Source organism: Apteryx mantelli, chromosome 1 (assembly GCF_036417845.1).
Source record: "Apteryx mantelli isolate bAptMan1 chromosome 1, bAptMan1.hap1, whole genome shotgun sequence".
Taxonomy (NCBI): Eukaryota; Metazoa; Chordata; class Aves; order Apterygiformes; family Apterygidae; genus Apteryx; species Apteryx mantelli.
The window spans coordinates 131,860,363-131,882,506 of NC_089978.1; the positions used below are offsets into that span (position 1 = coordinate 131,860,363).

Here is a 22,144-nt window from a genome sequence, read left to right on the forward strand (position 1 = left end):
GGCACCACATTCTTGCTGGCTACAGAAATCCATCATACACACTTATATCAAGTTTCTACCGGCTGTTTTTTCCATGATTACATCGTTGTTACATCTTAACCTTGCAGATGGCTTACTAACCAGAAACAATTCTAGCAAACAGCACAAATGTTTTAACTGAGAGGGGGAAAAATTGCATTTTATTTTCCTTTCTAATCAAATAAGGTCGGTACAGCCCTTTGGGGTAACCAGTCTGCCTATCAGTATTCACACAACTCAGTTCACTTATGTCAAGCAGTCTTATCAGTATTCACACAACTTCGTTCACTTATGTCAAGCAGTCTTCTCGGATTCAAATCTTCCCTGCTTGAATTTCTGCGGGCTTTTTAAAAAAACCTAGCCTCAACAAGATCCACAAAAGAAGCAAAAAATTGAGAATGCTCTTCAGGAACACTTTCCCTCAGATGGATTCAAATGATTGAATCCAAATGAAACAAAAAGAGCCAGTTTGGGGCCCAGAGTAATACTGTAACTTCAGTGAAGTTACATCTGGAATGTCTGTGACACATTAGGGATTTATTTTAAAGCTACCAACAAAGAAAGCATTGAGAAAATGGAAAACTGTTAAACATTAACCCTATTTGACAAGGCCATGGAGATGTTTTGTGGAGCTGCCATAAGTGAGTTGTATTTGGCATACTCTGAATTCCCCCTGTGGAATCCATTGTCCTTTTGTACCACCTTCAGGATAACATGCATTCTGGTTGCCCAGAATGGGGGTTTTGTCCCTGTTAACATACATGAATGTGATGTTCAAATTGGACAGCATCCAGCGATAGCCTGACTCTCCTCAAATAATTTTAGGAATCCAGAAAAAAGCATAACATGATTCCCTTTATATCTTCTGACAGTTCTTAGTGCTCAAACTGTTTGAAATTCCTTTGCAGTTAACACGCATTGCTGTAGCAAAACTCCTCTGAAGACAGATCTAAAGCTACAGATTTTGCTTGCATAGTTCTGTCAGTCAGGAATATGATTTCCATATATTTTTTTTTCCCTTCCCTCTCACTTCTCACGTATAACTAGGCAGGCAGAAGTCTTAAGGTAGATGCAAGCATACTGGAAAAAAATCCTAAAACTAGATGCAGTTTAGATTAGCAAGATAATCTTAACTTGGATAGCTAGTATTAGTCAATGGAAAAATACTACACTGGCCAAAAGAAATCATTTAGCTGCAAGAGCTGGCTTTTGGTTATGTATATGGTATAAATTATGTTGTCAAAAGAGCTCTGGCTGGGGTAGAATATGCCTGTAATAGGAAGTTTGCTGTCTGAACATATGAGCTGGTAATGTTTTTTTCCCTTTCTATAACACCTTTAGCTAGTATTGCAGGGGAATCTTTTTAAATGAATCTTTTTAAATGCTATACATGGAGAAGTAATTTAGGATGGAAAAGCTTTTACCTAATCAAGTTATCTATGTGTTCAGAGCATCAGTTTCCAGTAGATCACCAGGGAATAGAGACCTCAGACTTAAATTGTTAAAAGTCGGAAAGCTGAGTAAACTGCCGCTTCAGAACCATCCTAGCCAATTTCTCTCCCGCGTGTATTCTCCCTAGCGTACTGATGAAGGGAACAGAGAGAGTCCATCCAGTAGAAGCTGATGTCTTTTCAAGAGATTTTGAAGAACCGAGGACACACAAAATTTTGATTCACATAGAAGTCTCTCTCTCTCTCCTTTTTTTTTTTTAAACAAAGCTTTAATAAAGTGATTTGACCTATCTTTTTTTTTATTTTGCTTTTTTCTTCCAGCATTCCAGCAGAGGTATAATGCTTCATGCTTGCATATTATTTTGAGATTCATTTGGTGGCTTCTCTGTTAACCAATGACTTTATTTTTCTTTCTAGTCTGGAGACAAAGATAGTTCCGCAGGCAGCGGAAGTGAAGATGAGGAGTTTTATGATGCTGATGAAGAAACCCATATGATCAAGTGATGAAAAGAAGAAGTGCTGATCTACTTTATGCCTCTTCTTACTTGTCCAGTCAGTCCAGCTGTAAGACAAGATAGTACTGGGGACCAGCTGTCAGGAGACATAATTGGACAAGTGCCTGTGTCTTTCCTGCACTAGGAAGGGGCTTTGAGTACTGTTCAGGTTTATTACACCACTGAAGGTATTCATGTGTGACAGCCATTCAAATTCTTGTGGTTCAGAATGACAATACACAGACTACGTTTTAAGCCAGGTGAGATGGCAAGGGAGGGATAACATATTTCTGAAACCTAGGAAACTATCCACCATTTGGACAGGTCATCAATGCACATGCTTGCATTTTCTTTTCAAGGTGGTTTATTTTGAGTCAGCATAAATAGATAAACTTGAAAACATTCACTTTTTTTTTCCCCTCCTGTAGAATGAAATTGGTCACAATGTGCTGTGTACTACTCGGAACAAATTCCTGAAACTGTATGTTAAAATGGTTTCAGCATGTTGGGTAGGGGAGGGGCAAACCATGAACATACGGTATCTCCTTTTGCACTTGGACAGAGTGTCTAGAGTTACAGGGTGCAGCTGGTTAGTCATGAGCTGTGCACAAACTTAGTAATGCTGGGAGGAGGGGCTACTGGAAAGACCAGATAAAATCTGCAGACCTGCTGGACACTGCTGATTTCTTTTTCCTTCCTTTCATCCACTAAGCATTTCTTTTTTGGCTGTCTTATGTGCAGGTTTGTCATGTGTTCCCACATCTCAGAATTGCTGTTGCATAGTTTTGCTTACTTTAACCTTGCCCTTGCTTTGCCATGAATGTTGAAAAACAGCAACTTTCCTGTCTTTGCAGTGTAATAAAACTCTTAGAGGAAATAATTTCGTAAGTGGAACACAAATGAGGTATTTATCACATCCTATGTAATGAGGCGTGTGTTAGAATATATACCTCATATTTCTGTGGACCAGCTGTGTCTTTATTTCTGGAAGAAACTTGACTTTGAAGTGGTACAAAGAACTGTAGGTTGCTGCTACATTTTGGGGGTTATTGCCAGGACACTGCTACTATTTATTTTAAATTGTTGTGTGTAGATAGAATTCTTAGAAAACTATTTGAGGCAGCATTTATTTAGTTACTTGAGCTTGCTAAGAGAACTTCATTCTCCTTTTCGCACTGAACTTCTTATAAATGCTTCATTAGAGGGATGTGGAATCTTGAAATATGTAACATAAGCATATGAAATGTTGCCAACTACAAAGATGAGGCCTTTTTTATAAGGATTAAGTTTTCTTGATTACAGTCATCTTCATCCTTTAACCTGTGCTATTTATTAAGTTTGGTTTCCATAAAATGCTTGTAGTTTTTATACTTGGAGTTTCCGGTAAAGTGATCCAAAGTGTCTGCAAGTACATTGTCAGAGTTGTTAGCCGTTTTGGTGCATATTAGCCTAAAATTGGATTTAATTTAAAAAATAAAAATAAAAAAACCCAGAAGCTACATCTGCTGAATTTATTCCACTTAAATAGGGAAGCTCATTTACTCTGAAAGGAAATGAGAGTAAACAGTATCTGAAGTTTACAGCAAGCCGCTTGAACTTTGTTCTCCTGGAACCTGTAACATTGAGCAAAATGCAACTACCCTGGTTAGTGCAGAGAGCAGCCCAGAGACTTTAGATTCTAGTAGGCAGTACTCCTGCTTGACTGAGCCTGATCCAGGCATTGGTTGTGAGCAAAGTAGGGAACTTCAGTCCCTGTGGACAACGTATCTGTTCAGTGATGGTGACTTCCATTACATTACCATTATAGGAGTCATTAGAAGAATTCCAGTCTGCAGTCTTCACTTTGTTTTTTGCTGTTGCATAGCTCTTGTGGAGGTGGCAGGACACTTAAACCCTGCTGGATATTCTTTCTGCCTTATTTGGTCCTCTTGTATGTAAGAAAATTACTACAACTAAGATACCTGGAAATACTTGGAAAGTTTGATTCTATTTGAAAGCTTTTTCTGTTGTTTTGTTTTGTTTTTAGTTTTGCAGTCACATTTCAAATTATGGACAGTCAGAAAAGTAACTTTTAATTTCCTTTGTTTTGTTGTTGATGTTTTCTAAATATATGAAACCTGCTTGCTTAGAAGCAAACAGTGGTAAGCCTAGAAGTATTAGCATACTGCCACGACCTCAAGTTTCTTAGGGGATTACTGCCTCTGTCCCACTTTGGACAGTAGATAATGAGCTTTCCTAGCTCCACAGTGTTTTTGTCATTCATGATACTGGCAGCCCTGGTTATGCCAAGACATACTTCAATGTAGTTTTCATTACAACAGTAGGATGTTGTAACAGATCAGGAGGTCAGATCATTTTGCAGGATCTGGGTTGGATTTTGTGACAGTCCTCAATTTATAGTGAAACTCATCTCTCCACTCATGCATTTTTATATTATAAATTATATATGGGAAATTGCAAAAGCAAGTGTGAAGAAAACATCCACAATTTTTTTCCATGAAAGTTACTGCACTTTTTTTAACCTTTTATTTATATCTGTCCCATGTTTTCACCTATGGAAGTTTAGAGGGCAGCTGCTGCTTTTTTGTGTCAACCATAGGCACTCTTTATTGTTACTTTTCCTGGCCAGTTAATTCAGCTATTTTATAGGAGAGAATCTCTCCTGGAGGAGCTCAGCAATGTAGCATTAGGATTCTTAAAGTTACTTGCCCTCCCCCTTCTTTGTGCTCTGAAGTCCAAATCCCTTATTTGTATTTAGTTTCTTTTCAGAAGTTTCTGTTAAAACTGGCTTTCTGTTACAGAAACCTATAGAATCACTTTTTCCTTACCCAGGGAGCGTAAGGCTTTATAATATGAGGTACTTGTACCATATGTAGCACTCACTGAGGAGATATGCTGCAAAGTGGTTTGTAGCACATGTGGTCAGCATATTCTGCATCTAGATGGAGCATTATTGTTAAGCAGAAGTTCTTCATTTGGACAGTGCCCTGCTATTGTGGCTCTCACAGCCACGTTACTTGAAAGCTTGAGTCAGAAGGCCGGAGAACTCCTGACTTTCAAGTTATACGTAAGCAGTCTGTGTAGGCCCAGTTAATAACTCTCACAGTGTTTGGGACAGTAAGTCTGCGCTGAGAAGCTGCTGGAGAGCTGAGGCTGGTGCAGCACTAGATATATCACTATGTATGGCATACTATAGCACTAAGACTCTGAGAGACCCAATATCCTTGCTGTAGTTGAGTGAAGCGTGACAGCGGTATCCCATGCTTGTTGCTAGGGTAGCTTGGTATACTAAGCAGCCTGTGCTGTTTGCTGGTGCTAGTGTTGTGCAGGCACTAGGATACCTCCAAAGTGGTAACTCCTTCCCTGGATTCCTTTGTTTTTGCAGCAGACATCCCTTTTCAGCCAACTCACTTAGTGGGATTGTGCTAGAGATGAAACTTCTGCACAGTCCTGATTAGTTGGCTCTTAACACAGTCTCTGGTGAGACATGTTTGGGATTCTGTTGCCAGGAGAGCCCACAAGTGGTATGTGAATACAGGTAGGAGTGACGGGTAGTGACAAATCATGTGAGACAGCGTGGAGGAGATTTAGCCAAAGGGAGTGAAAAGAATAGTGGATTCAAAGAAGTGCTTTAGAGCAAGGGTAAGTGAAAACAGAGGATACTAGCTCATAGGGAGAAATGCCCTTCATGCTGTTTTTGTTGTCTTGAAACTCCTCCTTTCAGAACTAACATTGGTTCCAGGATGTCCTGTTAGGGGCACAGGTTTCATCATTCCCTTTTTAATGCCAAGTTTGTTAGCACTGCTGCTTTAGTAATGAAACTTTGTCAACTTTGTCTTTTGATCAAGATAAAACAGATGTGGCACCTTTCAGTTCTCTTCTGGACTCGGCTTTTTTATTAAATGGCTTGTGATTAAAATCATTAAAATTTCTAAGCCCTCTGATGGAGAGTGCTGTATAACTAGGCATCACTTAATTTACCAGCTTCACTTCAGAAAAAGGTAGGAAGATTAAAAGTATTTGATACACTTGTGAAGCGATACTTCAGCCTTCTAAAAGGATTTTGCTACCTGGCTATTTTTTTGGTAGGTTGAAGAGTGGAACAGGGAAGTGATTTGGCATGTTTATTTTTTAAACTACTTCCCTCGAAAACAAAGAAAGATAATGATCTGCTTTTAGGGACTGGGAAAGTGCTGTACTTCAGAGATTCCCTGAGTTATCCTTCGCATACCACAAACAGAAGCTCTGTGTTAAAGCAGAGCTGCAGGTGAATCGGTGTTTAGATCAGGGTGCTGAATGAAAAACACATAAGCCTCTCTCCAGAAACACCTAGTTAACAAGGAGCAGATTGTAGCTAGTTGCCACCTTTGATGTTATAGTACAGCCATGTAAAGATTACAGCCACATGTTGATCTGCTTGCAGTGCGCAGTCTGTGACAGGGTTACAGGCCACATGGCTGTACTGAGATTAGCCATCTATCCCTGGCAGAACCATGGGGAATGCAGTTGAGCATTTTCCAGTATATTTCATCTAAGGGTGTTAAAGCAGTTTGCAAGAGAACATCACTTCCTTAAGCATGCTAGGGAGGAAGAGGGTGGAAGTGAGGAACAGAGATGCTTACTTGTCCTAGAGCATGTTGATGAGAAGGCCTGAGCTAAAGCTTTTGTTCCTGAGTTTTTTTGCATAATCTCATAATGTAGATTTGATCAGTATTTTATAATTTTGTTTCAGCTGAAGGATGGTGTGCTGTCTGTAGCTTTTCCCATCCTTGTCTGAGCTTCTTTAATCATGCTCTTTGACACAACTGAATCTAGGCATTTGTGCATGCAAGTTGCCAGTCTGGCAGTAAGTATGTCAGAAAAGTGCATGAGCATCACTGTCTTTTGGTGGAAGTTAGTCTGGCCTGGCATGCTTACACCTGTGCCAGAAATGTGTATCTTCAGCTGTTCTCCAACCAGGATACTGGGGGGTATAGCTGTATTTTGAGTCTCATTGTATCTTAGTGCAGGATGTATTTAGTGGAGGAAAGATTCCTACATAAGGAAATCTCTATAGTAGATCTAACTGTAGAAACCAGAGGGTGAAGAAATTTGTATGAGATTATTCCATACTAAATATCTTCATGCCTTGTCCAGTCTATTGCAGCCTTCAAATTATCCAGGTAATAAAGAACTTTAACAGAGCTGTATAAAAATACCATCTTAACAGTCCCAATTTACTGAATTTATTTAAATTTATATCATCTTATTTTTGGTACTGAAGGCTTTTTTTGTCATCCTGAAAAAACTCTCATATTGCCTAATGGGAAGCAGATTTTTCTGCTCTAATTTATTTGAAGTGCCTGTATCATAAAAGGCCTTTTAAATGTCCTCAATCAGCTTGATATGGGACTGTGTATAAAGTAACATCACAGGACTGGATGATGTAAGTGCCAAAGAGTTTTTGCTGAAATACAATGGTTCAAAACTAGTTCTAGCTATGTTCACTTGGAATCCTTCCATGTGACCTGCTAAAACTGGTATTTACAAGCATCTACGTGGAGCTTTAGGGGACAGAGTGTGTTCTCTTTGTTTGTCTTTCAGTGCCCTGTGCACTTCAGTAGCTCTTGTTTCTGAAACATTTCTCATTTCTCATTTTTTGGTAAGACACAGTAATGAACCAAAGAAATTAATTGAAGGATTTCAGACAAAGTATAGGATTTGCAAAACATGCAGATTTTGCACTGTTTGGCCATGTAGAGAAATCTGCAGAGCTTGTTCGCTTCTGAGTTGCACATGTTAAAGCTCACTTTCGAAGGCTGATAAAGCTGCACATTGGAATTTGTTAGTTCATTCACTGGCCTTAAAAAGAAAGGACTGTTGATAAGGGATTGCATGGAACTTGGTAGAATCCAGCAGATTCTTATAAAAGGCATAGTGAGTTTGAAGTGTTGCTAAATGATGAAATATCCTATTACTACTAAAAAAAATTCAGAGCAAGTCAGCACTACCATGCCTGCTTGTTTGCCAGCAGACAGCCAAGTCTAAAACGTTGCGTGGTGGGAGTTGGCTGCCCTCAGAAGAGTTGTTTAAAAAATATAATCTTCATTCCCAAGTGTGTAGCGCAGCAAAGTGAGACCATGAGGTGTCACAGTCCAACCATAAAGGCAAGCTTAAAGAAAGCAGCAGCTTGAACCAACTAGTTGTCCATCCTCATTTACAAAGGGTTTGTAGAGGTCTCTAGCATGCATGTTACTGCTTCCCAGAAAAACCTCTGAGCTGCTCACACTGCACCTACTTTTTCAGGAGGCGGGCAAAAAGTGTGACAGCATGGAAAATTTTGATTCCAATATTGAAACTGTTAGGTTTCTTCAAAGGGTGCAAATGGCTCTTCTTGTCCAGTGAGAAAAAAGTATCAGTCTCATCTTTTGATTCCATGAGACTTTGTTCAAATAAAATGTTTTAAAGGGCTGGAAATTTGATTGGGAGACAGATGTTTCAGACTTCAGTTTGTAGGAAAAAAATCAGTTTTGCAAGCACTGATTAAAAGTAAGTGTTATAGTATAGAGCAAAAAACTGTTGGTGATTCTTAATAAAACGATTTATTGCGGACATTGCAATTTCAAGTGTGCCTCTAAATGATTGATTTTGAGTATTTGATCCTCCTCGCTCCCCAAAGTCTAAATCAATTTTTCTTCTTTCTGTTCTTGTTAAGATTTGTGTAGAAGTCATGTAGTCATTGCAAATACATTTTTTTCATTTTTATTGCACTACCTTTCTTTCCTGAATCCAATAATACTTTGATATTTTTTCCTTTAAACCTACCTCTTTATGTTGTTTTTTTAAGTGTCTATTTTGTATTTAATAGATTTTAAGAAACTACCTAATTCTTTTTTTTTTTAATTTATTTTGGAATCCATGACTTCAATGAAAAGATGACTTGTGGCTTTTAAAGGTTTTCTAGAGGCCTTTTAAATTTAGTTAAAAGGCTTATGCTTACGAAGATGAGTTCTCCTGTGTGTATCCTTTTTTGCTTTTTAGAAGGGCCAGAAACTAACCTCAGTTGAGGTAGCGACTGTACAGGGCTGACAATTTTTGTGAACAGAACTTGGTACTGTATTCCCTTTCTGTGTTTCTGTTGTAACAGGACAAGTAGATGAAACTCATAAGGATATAATCAGATACTTATAGCCAAGTTCTGCATTTGGTCACATGTTTGCATCCCCACCGATTTCAGAAGACAATTTAGGTTTCCATTTGACCAGAGGAGCAGCCGAAGTGGTAGACTTCATTCTCTCTGCTCAGCCCTTCATCCTCATGAGAGCAAATATTTGTATAGTCTCTACATCTTATAGACTTGGATAGTTATGTCTCCTCATGCCAGAGTTTAATTTGAACCAACAATCAAAAGTCCTTGTTGAGCAATGGGAACGAGGAAATTGGGGGGAGCTGATTTTTGTTTGCAGCAGTGAATCCAGTTGTATATAGATGGGGTATGTGTTGGGTGTATGTTTTTCAATATTTAATTTGGATTACTTGAATACTGAGTGTTATGAGCCTTCCACATTAAAACGAGGACTGACAAATTTCAGAAGTGGGTCTTTTTTTTTTCTTTCTTCTTTCTTTTTTCATCTTCTTTTTAACCATCTTGGTGTGCTGTTGTTAGGTCACAGTTGTACTGCTGAAAAGTCTGTGTTTTTGGAATTTTAGTCTGAGAAGTCACTACTAAAGACAGCATAAGCTTTTCCACAGTAGTTCTTTTCTAGTGGTAGTATTCATACATTCTGTGAATGGCTGTTTGGTCCATCACTTTTTAAGGTGTTCTTTGCCATTGATGAGGGGCCATAGTAACAAATGTAGAAATATTCAGAGTAATTACTTGCCTATTCTGTTTTTTAATGTACTTCATAAGCACACTACTTTACCCATAGCTGCTGTACTTCACTAGAGATATACAAGGTAAATATCAGAATCTTAATTTAAAGTGTGAAATGATTTTACAAAAAAAGTAATTCCAATACTATTTTACATATTTTTCAGGTGTTGGTGGTAAGCCCAGGTGAATGTCCACGTGAATTTAGTCAAAAATTAATGTTCTTGGTCTTTACATTTTGGGAAGCACTCATAATTTCTGAATGATTTTTGAATATTTAAAAGATATTTTTCTTTTAAGATTTTTGTAGATACTAACCTATGTTGGTAAGCCAACTTTTAGGTGATTTGTAACAGCTCTGATACTGCCTCTGCCTCATACCATTCATATAATGTCTTTGTAACTTATTTTGTGCCTTTTCTTCCCCTGACACAAAATCCCTCAATAAAAACAAGCTCTTCTGGAACACTGTAAACCTATTCTATTGTACTGATTTTACTTGACTGACCCTTTTCTTTTGTTTTGTTTTCTGGAGGGAGTGAAGCTAACTCAGAGTAAATATTTATAACAGGCTCTGCAGAAGAAAATTGACAAGGTGGAAAGCAGGTCATTTTGGAATGGCGGTACTACAAAGTGCCTGGGAAGCTGGGACTGTCAGTACTAATCAATATATTGCACCATATCTATCACAAATCATTTCTAACAAAAAACGGAGCCAGTGGAATGTGAGAATCAATTTACTACCAGCTTCAGTTGTGTTGATTGACGTTGAAAGACTGGAAACACTTTGGGGGGGTTAACCTCGCAAAATGTCTGTTTTGTTGCTATTAATGTGTATTAGAGGAATAGCCACAAACACTAGTTGGCACTTAAGACCCCTTTTCTAAGGTGTTATGCAAATGCAGAGAAATATAGGCCCTGTCCTCAAGGGTTCTGTCTAAACATATTGGCAGCAAATGGCAGAATTTGAGCATTTGTTTTCATTAACTGGAAATGGGGTGATAAATAACTTGACTGCATTTCCTGTCCCCTGTCCAGTGACAAAATACTATCTGAATACATATGGCTGTGGGAAATGGGAATCAGTGCTCTATTTTAAGTGCTGGCTAACAGGGCTTTCATACCATTGCATATTCATCAAGAAAAAGTAATTGAAAGATTCTCCTTAAATATCTAGTCATTTGGGCAGATGCTAGAGCACTTCAGAGATCAGTATTTTAAAGCGTACACTAAAGATGGGTAGTCTAAATGATGGGTATCAGTACGAGGCCTTGTGTTATGTTGCATTTTCCTTTTGCTCAAAGTGGAGCTAAGAACAATAGTCCAGCCAGACTCCTGAAGCCTGTTCTCACTTCCTGGGCACAGACTACTGCAGAAGTCATCTTTGCTCTTGTATCACTTACTTAAGATGGTTGCATTTTTCCTTTGCAGTATCTCTTCTGATTTTTCTCTCATATATGCATTTCAGAAGCCCCTGCAACTTTAAATGAGGGATTTTGAAATCTTTTGTAATCCGGTCGTTTTCATCAGCAGCCTAATGAAGGATTAGAAACAATACATGAAGTATACATCGGCATCCAAAAACACTATCCCTTGATTTAAAGTCACCAAACACCATCTTTTGTTCTTGTTATATACAACTTTTGTGAGTTATCCTTATCTCCAGGATTTGGAATACTTAATATTTTACTTCTGTTTTCATCACGGAGCTAGTGATTGAGAGACCTGTTTTTCAGAAGTAGGTGTCTAGTTATGGGATCAGCACACTTCTGCCTACAGCTATTCAAATTTCCCATTCCTCTCCTGTCTAATGTGTTTCAACTGCATGCTGCAGAGAACTGTTGACCTGAAAGAGTTTGTCGGTTGACACCTATTTTAGGGCAGGGAGTGCATCTGTGACCAGCCATTGGGATTATTAACATTTGTACCAGCCCTTGGATATGGCAGATCATGCTGTTATTTACACTGACACACCTTTCTCTTGAAACTGTGTTAAGTTGGGCTGCCATTAAACACAGCTTTGCTTGCCTGTGCTTTGTACAGAAACTGGCCCTGTCTTGCTCTAACTGGAGCCTGTTTGACTATTGAGCCATTGTATTGTACAGTTTGTTGGCCCAAGATAAGGGAAAATGGGGTGAAAGACCAAGAATGGGGGAGGGAGGTACAAATTACATGGGAAGGACAGCATTTCATGTGGCAATGTTTTGTTCTTTCAGTCTGTATAACTCTATCATTAGCTTCCTTGTCCTGTCAGTAGTTTTTCACAGTGGCAAGAGGAAGACACCTCCAGAAGTCACCAAATGGGAGATACGGAACTAATGTTAAATGCCATCCCTTCAAAGCAGGAACACTTTGAAAACTAGGTTTGTCCCTTGGCAATGAGAGCCAGTCCTAGTGTTAGTTGTGAGAGCGGCAGTAAGTATTGCCTATCAGCTACCAAGCAGCCATCAGGCAAAATGACTCTGTTCTTCCAAGCTGGACCAGGTGCAAATTGCTGAAGTGGAATCTACTTTACTTCTGAGTAATAGACGATATATGAACAATGAACTTTTGAAGGAGACTTTTCCAACATTGTCATCTTACCTCTCATGGGGTACACACAGACAAGACAAACTCTTGTGGCCAAATTGTCTCTGATTTGGTGAAGCAAAGTCTCTAATCCTGATCTACTACTTATTGAAGAGCATCTTCAATGAATGATCCTCCCTGCAGGGAGGGGGGAAACCTCAATTTCTTGTTGACCATGTGCCAAACTTGGTAACGGCAAGTAATATAATATCAAGCCTAAAAAGGTAGTTCACAGATGGCTTATTCTTGCGATTTCTTTTCCTAGTAAAGATGACAAAGCTGCTACTGATTAGGTTTTCCTCCATCTTTGGGGGAAGAAGGGGTGTGGAATAGGCATGAGAAAGATTGTAGCATTCCTTTTGATCTCATTTTCCCCCTCTAACACTTTTGCTACTGAGGTGTAGCTACAATCTGACAATCCTGCAATCTGTTCTGCAGCTATAAATGGGCAGTTTTGTTCTTTCCTCTGCGCTTTGTAGCTTTGCCAAGCCACTGTGTGGATTATACTTTGGGGAATGTCATCAGGACTAGTTGAAGGGAAGCTGACTGATCTATGCAGATGGGATTACTTGGAAATTTGCAAGCCTAGGAACCATTAAAAATCTAGTTCAGCTTTATTTTGGTATAGTTTTGGCTTGAGCCATGGACCAAATCCCAAAGGGTGGAGTGGAACATTTGTTCTTGAGGGGTAGCTCCCAGATGCTGCATCTTGTAGGACAAGCAGAGAAACTCAGAATTGCCAGAAAGTTAATTCTGAATGCTTTGATCCTTGTATGATACATGGAGAGGGTGAGCTTTTGGGATGGTGTAGCGTTCTTCTCAGAAACAATATACACAAGAGTAGGAGAAGACATTGCTTGCACAGTGGCCTTTTCTCAGGGATATTGGTTTGTCTGGACTGAGGGTCCTAAGATTTTGAATTACAGCTGTGGGCATTTGGTATCTTTTCCTACCAGCCTTAGGTTTGTTAGAGAAATGGAGTAGAAGTTCTCTGAACCCTTTCAAATGAGATCTCTGTTGTCCATGATAGCTGGGACTGGACTGAATGATTCTGTGCTCCTATAAATGCATTTCCTCTTTCCTTCTGACCCAAACTCAGCATAGCTGGGAGAAGCATCCCTGTCCTCTGTTATCAAAAGACTGTCAGGTATATTCACCTTGTTTCCCCTTCTTTCCCATGTCTTCCCTCCCGTCTCTCCAAAAATATCAATGAGCAAACAGACAACTTGCTTCTGTCCCTAGTCTAGCCACGTAACACAGGTCATCTTCTGCACAGTTCCAGTGCTCTTTGATCATCAGTGCTTTTACTCCAGCATTGTTTTCTCTGCCCTGTTCCACTATTTCTTTTCAATGCTCTGAATCTGTGCTTAGCTGGTTTTAGCCCTAAATATCTACTCTGTGTCCTACCACTGCCTGGAGCAGATGCAGTGCAAATGATTGACCCTTTCACTTTGTCAATTTGCCTTTGACTGCACAAAACAGCCAATAAAGTGGAAAGAAAGGGCTGGGCAGCTGATTACAGGGATTAACAGGAAGCTGTATAGTTTTATGGTCTTAGGTAAAGGAGGAAGTGTTTTTTAAAGAATGCAGTTACATTCCTCCTCCTCTCTTTTGCTGCATGCTCTCGATAATAAGTTCTTAGAAGTTGCTTAACTAAAAAAATAATGTATATATTTGCCAGGCACAGCTTGGGCTGGAGGCTGTTAGCTCATTTTCCAGTAACTGAAGCTGGAGTGCGCAGGAGCAATGCAGGTCATGATCTGATTTGTCTAGATATTATTTGAAAAGACTTAAGCGAAGCCTCTGCTGAGATTCGCTCTCAAACAAGGCAGGTTCTCACTCACTACATTTTCTGTCTGCTGAATCTCTTGATCTGCTTTTGTTGCATGTGTGTCTGTCTTCTAATGAAGAGTCTCTCTTTTCTCACTTCTGTGGATGCTTTCATTCTTGTCTATATTGTATTTTTACCTCATTGCGACTATTTCCCTCAGGCCTACCTGCAAGGCTCTTCACTATATAGTCTCTTAATGATTCTCTCCTCCCCTCCCTTTTCCCCATCTGAAATGTGCAGTTGCCATGCACCTGGTTACAGGAGCCATTGCTAATGATATGCTGACAAAACCTTTCTTTAACCCATTTCAATCTTCAGCTTCTCCTGTCTATCCTATCCTCAATGTCCAGTTAGCCTAAGCAGGGAAAATTTGTTCTGAATTCCCACCATCTGTTGTTGCTCACTCCCCTCCACCCTTCAGACAAGTTTTGTGCCATATGGCCATCCAGCTGCCCTCTTGCACCTCCCTGCTGCCCCATACTTAAGAACCACCATCCCTTCTCTTTAGCAGTTTCAGAACCTTAAACCTGCATCTAATTAACACCTTGCATCTCCCCAGTAACACTGCTTCCTGCTCTTTCAGGCTAAGCACCCACAAACCCAGGTGAAGCTCTGAAAAGGCTTCACTGTTAATGATGCTGGAGATGATAACAACAAAAAAGAAGCTATAGAAAGCTGTGCCTTTGGGTGCATGTGAACCTAGAGGAGTCTTCCCGTGTACCCTCCTGCTTGGCTCAGTTACTCTGCTCTGCTGAGTATTAACTAGTGTACCATGCACTGCTTACCATCTGCCATGCATCCCTTCTCCTGCTGTTATCCCTTTGGGGCAGGATCCCTTGGCATCTCGCGAAAAAGAAAAACCTGACCATGTACTGCCCAAAGCAATTGCATGAGCAGTGTTGTTTCTTTTTTTTCCCCCTTTGAGCTTAAATGTGGGGTTTTAAACATGCCCTACTACATAAGTGTTTAGAGATCTGCATCTACTTCACTACTTCTACTTCTACTTCTACTTCTTGCTTGGTGCTAGCCAGGAAAAAGGGGAATCAGCTGTAGTAATTCTCTGGCGTTGAACGCTGCTGAGATTTCACATGTCCCTTATCAATCACTTAAAATCTCTCTTCATGTTTTTGTTAGGGTATTTCACGTTCCTTAAAACACAAGACAGTGTCTGAGTTGACATATGCTGGGATTGCCAGTTAGTTGTATGTTTGATATCTATTAGCTGTGTGTGTGAGACGACACAAGCTAAGAAGTTTAGTCTGATAACTTACTGTAGATTGGCCCATACTGTTACGCAAGATTGTTCAAAACCACAGTTGCTTTAATCTGGTTCAAGCTCTTGCTGAATGTGGTGGTCCAGCCCTCCTCACTTTGTTTTGTTTATCTGACTCCCTCCAAATACATCTCCTATCACTCAAAAATAGCTCCCAAGGACCAGGCTATTTGGGGTGTCTTGTTCTGGAATTTTTCAGGTTTTGGAAGTGTTCTGGTATTTTCATCAAGAGAAAGCAAGAGATCTCATGGCCATCTAGCTGTCACTTGCATGTGAGAGATGTTAGCTGTTTTCTAGTTCTCGCTCCAGTGAACATCTGTGTATTTTTTATTAATCAGTCACTGGATGAACACACAAACAGGGATGCCAAGTGAGTATGTGTTGGAGTTGCTACTCTCATTTAGCATTGGTAACTTATTCAGCTTACTCAACTACCATAGACTGAAGCAGTCAGTTCTGAATCAGGTAAATTTGGACACAACAGCAAAGGGTAAAAATAATACAAGTTTGTATTCTCTGTGCTCAGGAGGGCAGCCACAGAAGAAAGACCAGCTCCTGCAAATGCTGTGGCCCAGTCTGATTCAGGCCCTCATATAGACAAACCATCATTACAAATGTGCTTCTTGTTCTGGCTTTTGTAAATCTTGACTGTGGTCTTTCTGTCCCAGAGTTCTTGTGCCTCTAGATTTAATGTGCTTTTCTTACCAGTTAAAGTAATCCATTTACCAAGAGCCGAGGAAACTTATGCTGAGATCAAAAGTCAGCAAAGCTTTTTTTTTCTCACCTGCTATGACTTCACAGTTTTCTCAGTTGCACTGTGCTCTGCCAAATATCATAGTTTCTTCAGGTACAGGACTTTCAAGCATGTCTTTAAATCAGTGGGAGCTTCTTGGTGTTGCTTATTTCCTTTTTGGCATTCAGACCATTTATCTAGGCATATAAATGAAAGTGTTGGTAGGCTCCTTTGTTTATGAATGTTGGCCACAGATAGTTTTCCAAGATGGTGGAACAATAAATCAGTGGGTTGTACAAGGTGACTGAAATTTTAAAGCACCGAATAACTTAATTGATAGTAATATTAATATTTATCTTAGTGGCACTGCTCTGGGTCTATTGCACTCCAGAGCCACAAGGATCCAGAACCCTGTGAAGACTCTACCTCCCTCATATATGCCCTTGAAGAATGTGTAGTTTAGAGAAAAAAGTAGCAGTGGAGAAAAATATGCAGATGCTTGGAAACAGTCTGATGAAATATTTTGTTTAAATCTTGCTGATGCACCAAACTTGCCATGTTTCAGCAAACTTCCAGAGTACTACAAATGGATTTAGAATTTAAAATGTCAATTTTCTTGCTCAGCATGTCAGTCAACTGACCTGGGAACCTTAGAGCTGATGCTGCCAGGACTCCCAGGTTCCTGTCACTCACGCCATCCACTGTGGTGACCATTATGGACTTGGAAATTTCTAGGCTTCTTGAATAGCTCACCGCACTAGTTGCCAGAGATCTTGGCAATCAATACTAGAAGCCCTGGTATATGTTTTATGTTTGCTACCCCGTGGCCTATTTCTTAACAACAGCTGCAAAACTGACTGGATTCTTGTGAATTTGCCAGTTGAGGCTAGTCAGTGGTGGGCAACAGCATCATAATCTCAGTTAGTTTTCAGAATTTCCCATGTCCTCAGCTAGTGATCCTGGAGCAAATACTTTATCTGGAAATGGCAAATTGCAGCCTGAAAAGATTCAGGTTGTAAATTATTTTGGTGGGAATTTCAAAACTCTTCACAGGTTGAAATAACTCCTTTTCCAGAAAAAGCTAGTTGCTTTTTTCTGACATGTCTGGTCTGGCCAATGGATGGAGAAAAGATATCAGGCTTGACAAACCACTGGACCTGATCCAATGCAGTAAATGCTTTGCTTAGTTTGGAAAGGTTATAAACCTTTTATTTACTTGATGTGAAGTGCAGGCCCAAGGCTAGTGTGAGAATGTGTGGCAGTGAGAACAAGCAGCACAGGCATTTAGAGAGTTTTTGAGCCTGCCAAGTATTGATCAGTGAGGTTCAGGAATGAGCAGAGCATTTCAATTTAGCATCCATGCATGATTCTGATCTGTCACAGTGAATTAGCAGCACTTTCATTTCCCTCTAGTCCATCCCAGGCTTTTGTCATTGAAACATCCGCTTTGCCATATCTATTTGTTAAAAGACAAAGTAAAAAAACAAACTCACAGAACTTGTGGCCCCAAAAGCCCTGATTATGTTATGCTAGTGTCCTCTGAATGGTGACTCTGAACAATACTGAAGCATCACTACTAAAAAACATTAGAGCATAAATGTTATAGAGGATCCAAGCTATACTTACTTATTTTGTACAGTCACTTAATCCACTAATGGGAGAAATGGGGCAACAGTTTAAGAAAGCAAGAGAACTGTCAGGGATTATTAAATCTACTGGGATGATTTGTTATGGCAGTCTCTCATGAGCCAAGTACAGCTTCAGCCAGTGCCTTAATAGCCTTAGACTTAATGCTTCTGATAATTAGAGCAAAGAGTGATGGGTCATCATTAGCAACTGCAAATTAAGAGTTATATTTCATCTGGAAGGCAGCATCTTCAACTGGACTTATTTGTTATCCTGCAGATCCTCTGTGAGTCACAAGTGGTACATTGGACTGGTTCATTTGTACGATTTAGGAGAGGCTTTTTAATATGTGCTTACTGTTCCATATGAGTGTTTTTTCCAGATAGTTGTCAAACAGAAAATGCCACGATATTGGACCTCCCCATACAGCTAATACTTCTGCTCTTATTTACATGATTTTGGTGACTTTTTGTTGTGCAGTTCAGAGTTTAGATGATTTTAGATTTGAAGCATATTTGTCATATCTATGAAACTAAATAGTGAAAAGAGGAAAATCAGACAAGCATGAAAAACATCAGTAATTGGCAGCTTCAAAAGATACAAGAGTGAATCTAACACTGTTCAAGGTATATATTCACAGAATATTTTTCTGTGGGCTTCCCAGATCCACAATCATATTCAGTTCTGGATATCGTCAAAGACATGAATGAAGACGAAATATCACAGATTCAGTAAAGTTGGAGATGACAGGAAATCCCTAAATCCCCTTGGAAGAATACCAGTAAGCAACTGAGAAAACTAAATAAATCCTCAGTCTTCACAAGGTACAAAGGAAATTAGTCATAAATCAAACTCCATTAGAGGTACTATGAGCTGAGCGCTGAAATAGAACAAAGGGGCGATGTAATATAGCTGACTAGTCTTCCTACATAGTTTCCTACTATTTTCGTACATAAGCACTGTCAGGAGAGAAGCTCCCTGAGGAGGGCCAACCTGGAGCATGGGTTTGTTTTTGTAGTTCTGGCGGTTAATGGAAAAAGCCCCTGGAAATCCTAAGCCTTGAGTGGAGTGAACTGCAAAAGCCTTGACTGCTGACTGAAGATAGATGAAGGTTTCAGTGACCCTGGAAATGGTTCTACAAATGATACTGAAGGAGCTTGGATTCTTCATGCTTTGAGTCTATGTCCCATTATCTCTGCAAAAGTTTCTTTCTCTACATTCTCCTTTTTCCCTCTCTCCTAATACAGTGTTTTCCTACTGTAATATTCCCTCCCTACATGTGGCTGTCTTCCTCTTCTTTTCTCCTGTGTTTTGTGCTATGTGGTGCCCATGTAACAGATGAATGTCCTTGTGACATGTTTATTCCTCAGTGAGGTCAAGATGGGGTGCTGTCTCCCATAACACCATGCTGCTTTTCCCTTTGCAGTAGGGACTATTGCCATTCTAATTTGTACTGTATTTCGCTGTTGGTGTAAGGGCCTTTGCTGGATGTAGTATTTTCTGTCTGTCAAACAGTAATCTTCTGATCCTAGGAGTAGCATAAGAAAATCCGCAGGGACTCAGTGCAGGTTGTTCAGCTGTCATCTGCTGCGATCTCCTGCAGCCAGTTCTGCCCTCCCTTCTCTCCTGCCCCTCAAAAAATTATGAATTAGCAGTTTCTTATGGCTGGAGCAAGGAGTGCTCAGAATTGAGAAGAACCTGATATTGATACTATCTATCTTTGATACTGGTTTTCTTGTTTCTTTTTTCTCAGCCTTCTCCCCCTTCCCTCCCTTTTCAATGATCCTAACAGAAGGTTATTTACTCTCATCAGATGGCAGGAGCAGGCAGGGACTGTGGCTCAGGTCCTTGTACTTAAACATAAATTTGGACTTGGACTTAAATATTCTTGGACGTAAAAGAAAAAAACCCGATCGTTGTCCAAGACCTTATGCCATCCTCCTTCACTATGGGAGGGGGAGCTGGGGCCATCCAGATGCTCCTGGAGTTGTTCCCCAATGGAAAAGGATGATAAACATAAGGTGTCTTATTGTGTACGAGCAAAATGACCAGAACCGCATTCTTCACGCATCTGCCAGCACCTGTGGCTCTGGACAGCTGTCATGAGGAGAGACCATGAGGTGCAAGAAAGTGAGAATATTAACCTCTCTCTGCTTCCTAACACATCTGAGGTTCTCTGTTTTAAAGTAGTATATGGTACCAGAAGCGTTAAGGAAGCCGTCTTCTGTATGTACATCTAGCAGCCTGAGGGGGCACAACGGAGTTAATGTAATAAGAGCATACTTTCAACCAAGCTTGACCACTTAAAAGGCTCTTTCTCCTCCCTTGCACACTGTGCTTGGGCCTAATCGCATCCAATCTGGCTTTACAAATCCTTCCTAATCTACTGTCCCATGCACTTTCTCTCAGATCCTTCCACTAGCCTGGCTTCCCCAGCAAAGGTCACATACGCTGCTAAATGCTCAGGTGAAAAATAAGGTGGTAGGTAAGTCATGAAGTGAGCAAGGATAGGGTAGGGGGCCCTGAAAATTGGGGCCTAATCTTTTTCAGTGTCCAGCTCCAATGGAAGCTGGTTGGAAGCAAATGCCTACAAGTCTTTGTGAACCTGTCACCAGGTCTCTCAGCAAAAAGACAGTAGAATATGCCCTGGGAGACATGGAGAAAAGTTTAATTTGTAGATTGTGGGGGATCAGATGTCCTGCAGGTATTGGTACACTGTTGACATAGTTAGCATTTCACCATTAATAAGGAACAACAGTCATAAAGAATAACCAGCAACAACGAGCCTGCTCTGAGATAGCACCCAGTGTCTTCCCAAGTGCTGTTTTTTGTCAGCTGCTGTAGAGCTAATAAATCAGTCAAGGGATCCCAGTGTGTTCAATTTCCGGGGAGAAATAATGATTTTGCTAAAAAGTGGCATCTGCCTTCCCTAACAAGGGCTGATTTGCAGCATGGAATATCATCTCTATACTCTGTCACTGCTTTCCATGTGCTGATGTACCCTTTCTTCTAAAATCCAGCAACCCTTGTTGGATCAATGAGCCCTAATCAATTGTTTTTCCCTCTGAATGATCCATGTGGGGTTGTTAGCTGAGCTGCTGGCAGCTAACTAGCGACAGTTTTCTGTCTGTTTACTATAAAGGGAGCAAAGCAAACTACAGGAGGGGACAGGCTGCAAGGTATTTACTGTCAATACAGCCAGAAAGAGAGAGGAGATATAAGGAGACAGGAACAGAGACTGCAGACTGCAACCCAAATGAGTGATCTGAGCATAAAAATACCCATGCAGTTTCAGAAGGAAAGTGGGTGGATTGAAGTCAACAAGGGATAGCTTTGTGTTTAACAAATGGTTTAATGAAAAGCTAGAGAGCAGGGAAGTACTTGTGGCACACAAAATAATAATGCTGTGCACAAGCATAGTGACTCTGAAACAAGCTTCTAGGTCTGCCCAGAGACAGAGCAGTAACTGGGATATTTTTGTGAGTTTCTGCAAGTCCTACCATTTAAAAGTAGTGATACTAAGAATAATAATGACTGAACTTAACAAATACTATTTGGACCTAGTTTTCCTAGGCAGCTGGAAGTCACCACTGTAACTCAAACCAGAAAACAGGCATGCTTCCTTGCTTTTCTCTCCTCTTCTTCATTCACAGAGGAATTAAGTGACCTGAACTTCACAGAGCAAGAAGGCTCTGAGCAGCAAGCTCTGAGTGTCCCTCTACTTCCAGAGCCAGGTGAATGAGTGAGGAGTGAATTCACGCTTTAGAGAACAGCGAAGACAATCTTGCCATGAAACCATTCACAGATGAAGATGTAGAAATTTACATCCAAAGCAAGGTAAGACTTTATCTGTCCAGATTTTCTGTCTCCCACACTAGGTGTTGATTCTGAAGGGTGCCAAGTTAGTTGCTTGCCTGCTGTCTTCCTTTATGAGATGAGACTGGGTGAAATTTCATGAGAATGGTATTTCTAGTGAGATTTCTAGTTTTCCATTGCAGAACGTTGTCAGGGATCTCAGCTGATAGTCTAATTTCTTAAGGTGGTTGTCCTATTTTTCTTTACATCCTGAGTTTTCATTCCCCACCTTGGAATTCCATATGTGAAACTAGCTGTAATTGAAAACGCTTAATCTAAGGAAAGATCCTTGCTTCCTTCCCTGTCCAATGGTCTTGGCTTGATTAAAAACAAGACCAAAACCACAACAACAGGGATTGCGTCTAAGAAAGATGCGCGTAGAAACTAGACTGAGATAGACACAGTGAGAATTCACCCACCAGTCTGTCACCTCGTCTAAGGAT

The 22,144-nt window shown here is 40.2% G+C and overlaps 1 protein-coding gene across 1 annotated transcript in view; it reads left to right on the top strand.

Moving 5' to 3' along the window:
* SLC22A15 (solute carrier family 22 member 15) overlaps nucleotides 1-10,290 on the top strand; it is a 43,778-nt gene extending 33,488 nt beyond the window's left edge. The window contains exons 12-13 of the mRNA XM_013950239.2: nucleotides 1,887-2,223; nucleotides 9,983-10,290. Coding sequence (XP_013805693.1) covers nucleotides 1,887-1,973 — 87 coding nt within the window. The 3' untranslated portion in view covers nucleotides 1,974-2,223; nucleotides 9,983-10,290. The remainder of the gene's footprint in view (nucleotides 1-1,886; nucleotides 2,224-9,982) is intronic.
* Nucleotides 10,291-22,144: the final 11,854 nt, after the last annotated feature.